This window comes from Chrysochloris asiatica, unplaced genomic scaffold, assembly GCF_000296735.1.
Source record: "Chrysochloris asiatica unplaced genomic scaffold, ChrAsi1.0 scaffold15417, whole genome shotgun sequence".
In the NCBI taxonomy this organism is placed as follows: Eukaryota; Metazoa; Chordata; class Mammalia; order Afrosoricida; family Chrysochloridae; genus Chrysochloris; species Chrysochloris asiatica.
The window spans coordinates 1-1,408 of NW_006423935.1; the positions used below are offsets into that span (position 1 = coordinate 1).

At 45.7% G+C, this 1,408-nt stretch overlaps 1 protein-coding gene across 1 annotated transcript; it reads right to left on the reverse strand.

Annotated features, from left to right (window-relative positions):
• Window positions 1–14: 14 nt before the first annotated feature.
• On the reverse strand, window positions 15–1,397 carry LOC102819759 (adenylyl cyclase-associated protein 1-like; the record flags this gene model as incomplete). The annotated part of the gene is made up of 4 exons (XM_006878162.1): window positions 15–98; window positions 654–797; window positions 1,076–1,158; window positions 1,313–1,397. Coding segments are annotated over 4 exons (396 nt in total), but the record flags the coding sequence as incomplete, so codon positions are not given.
• Between the last annotated feature and the right edge of the window lie 11 nt (window positions 1,398–1,408).

Below are 1,408 nucleotides of genomic sequence, written 5' to 3' on the forward strand. Positions count from 1 at the left end.
CAGTGGCACTTCGCTTATCCAGCAATTTCTGTCACTGTGGTGACTAACTTCTGCCCATTCCATAGGGTCTTGAACTGCTCAGGGACAGGGAACTCGTTCTGCAAATAAAGAGAAAACCAGATTCAAAACTGAGCTGAATGAGATGAGACCATATCTCACTCTGTTCCCAATATGTGCTTCCAGTTTGAGAGCAGAGTTGTATTCAGTGAGGCGGAAAGGAACTCCCTCTGAAAAAACATGGCTGTCTATGTAAATGGCAATGCCACAGCTTGTGCTCCCCCGTTTCCCTACCACTGACACCACGGAGCAGGCAGAAGGCTGTGGGGAAAAGGAGTCAGGCTCCAGAGCCACCTGACATGTAGCTTGGACTCTATAACCTCAGACACATGGCTCAACCTGCGAGGCACAGAGGAGAATGTGTATGCACACTGCCAGTCCACGAGTGCTGTGACTGGTTCCCATTCTGTTTTGCTGCTCCGAGTAGCTCAATGGAAAAACAGAAACCAGCCCCCTATGGAGCTCTACTATGTGGGACTACCTCATGCTGCTGCTGTGTGCCTGAGGAGCGCATTGTTGGGTTTTCCCTACTCAGTGCCCAATCCAATAAGTCCTTCCTTTTAACATCATACCACTAAAGAGGTCAAGAAACTTACAAAGTCACCGCCTTCTGTAGGAATAAGGACATTCATCTCAGAAGATTTGGCACTGACTATCTCACAGTCCAAGGAGTTCTTGCTCAGGTAAGCATGGCAGCCATCTGTTTTGTTGATAGAAATGGTTGGCACTTTACCCATTACCTGCAGAGGAAACCAAGAGAACTGAGTCCCAGCAGTTGAGAAGGATGTTGCAGCTTCATGAAAAGCTCACAATTGCATGGCAGTTACTGGGTGCTAGGAGCAGACTGGATGGGAGAGGGCTCACTAGAGAAACCAACTCCTCTGCTAACATCCAAAGCAGATCAGTTTACAGACTTGGGAGAAATCAGATTCCCACTACCGTTAACATCTGTGAGTCTGCTGCCCCTCTCTTAATTAATTACTAGAGACCCAAAGAAGGAGGTAAGATATTAAGTTACCTGAACTTTGACATCTCTACTATTGATTATCTCCACAATGCCCACCACGTCATCAAACACCAGACCAAGTTTCTTACAGTTATCTAGGAGAAGAAAGGGAGCATGTCAACAGTAAAGCTTTTAAAGTAATATATTTGGAAAGACTTTAAGACGAGGGTCTTACAGAAAATGGTTCTAACTCTCCCACCCTCCCAAGCTCTATGACCACCAATGCCTAGGACAGTGAAAAGGACTCACCTACTGTAATGGAATTAATTTTGCCCTTGATTTGCAATGTTGTATTGGTACACTTGTAAATGTAAGCCACCTGTTTCAGCTCTGTATCCTCAATCA